The sequence below is a fragment of the Phaethon lepturus genome, unplaced genomic scaffold, assembly GCF_000687285.1.
Source record: "Phaethon lepturus isolate BGI_N335 unplaced genomic scaffold, ASM68728v1 scaffold45733, whole genome shotgun sequence".
NCBI lineage: Eukaryota > Metazoa > Chordata > Aves > Phaethontiformes > Phaethontidae > Phaethon > Phaethon lepturus.
The window spans coordinates 1-210 of NW_010530633.1; the positions used below are offsets into that span (position 1 = coordinate 1).

Genomic DNA, 210 nt, shown 5'->3' on the forward strand with positions numbered 1-210 from the left:
GGCAACCACAGCTTCCAGAGTAGGAGCCGCGTCCCCGGCGCACCCCGCTCTCGCTTGGAGCGCGGAGCAGAGCTGGGTGCGCGAAGCGTCCCCGTCTCCTCCTCTTCTAGTGGGCCTGAACCAGTTTTCGGATCTGACCTTCGCTGAATTTAAAAAACTGTACCTGTGGAGAGAGCCCCAGGTAAATCACGGGAGGTGCCGTGGGCGGGG

The 210-nt window shown here is 62.4% G+C and overlaps 1 protein-coding gene across 1 annotated transcript in view; it reads left to right on the plus strand.

Annotated features, from left to right (window-relative positions):
* Positions 1 to 6: 6 nt before the first annotated feature.
* Positions 7 to 210, plus strand: part of CTSH (cathepsin H) — a gene marked incomplete at its 5' end in the record, with an annotated part of 7,188 nt that continues 6,984 nt past the window's right edge. Inside the window, 2 exons of the mRNA XM_010284314.1 lie at positions 7 to 19; positions 111 to 181. Coding sequence (XP_010282616.1) covers positions 7 to 19; positions 111 to 181 — 84 coding nt within the window. The remainder of the gene's footprint in view (positions 20 to 110; positions 182 to 210) is intronic.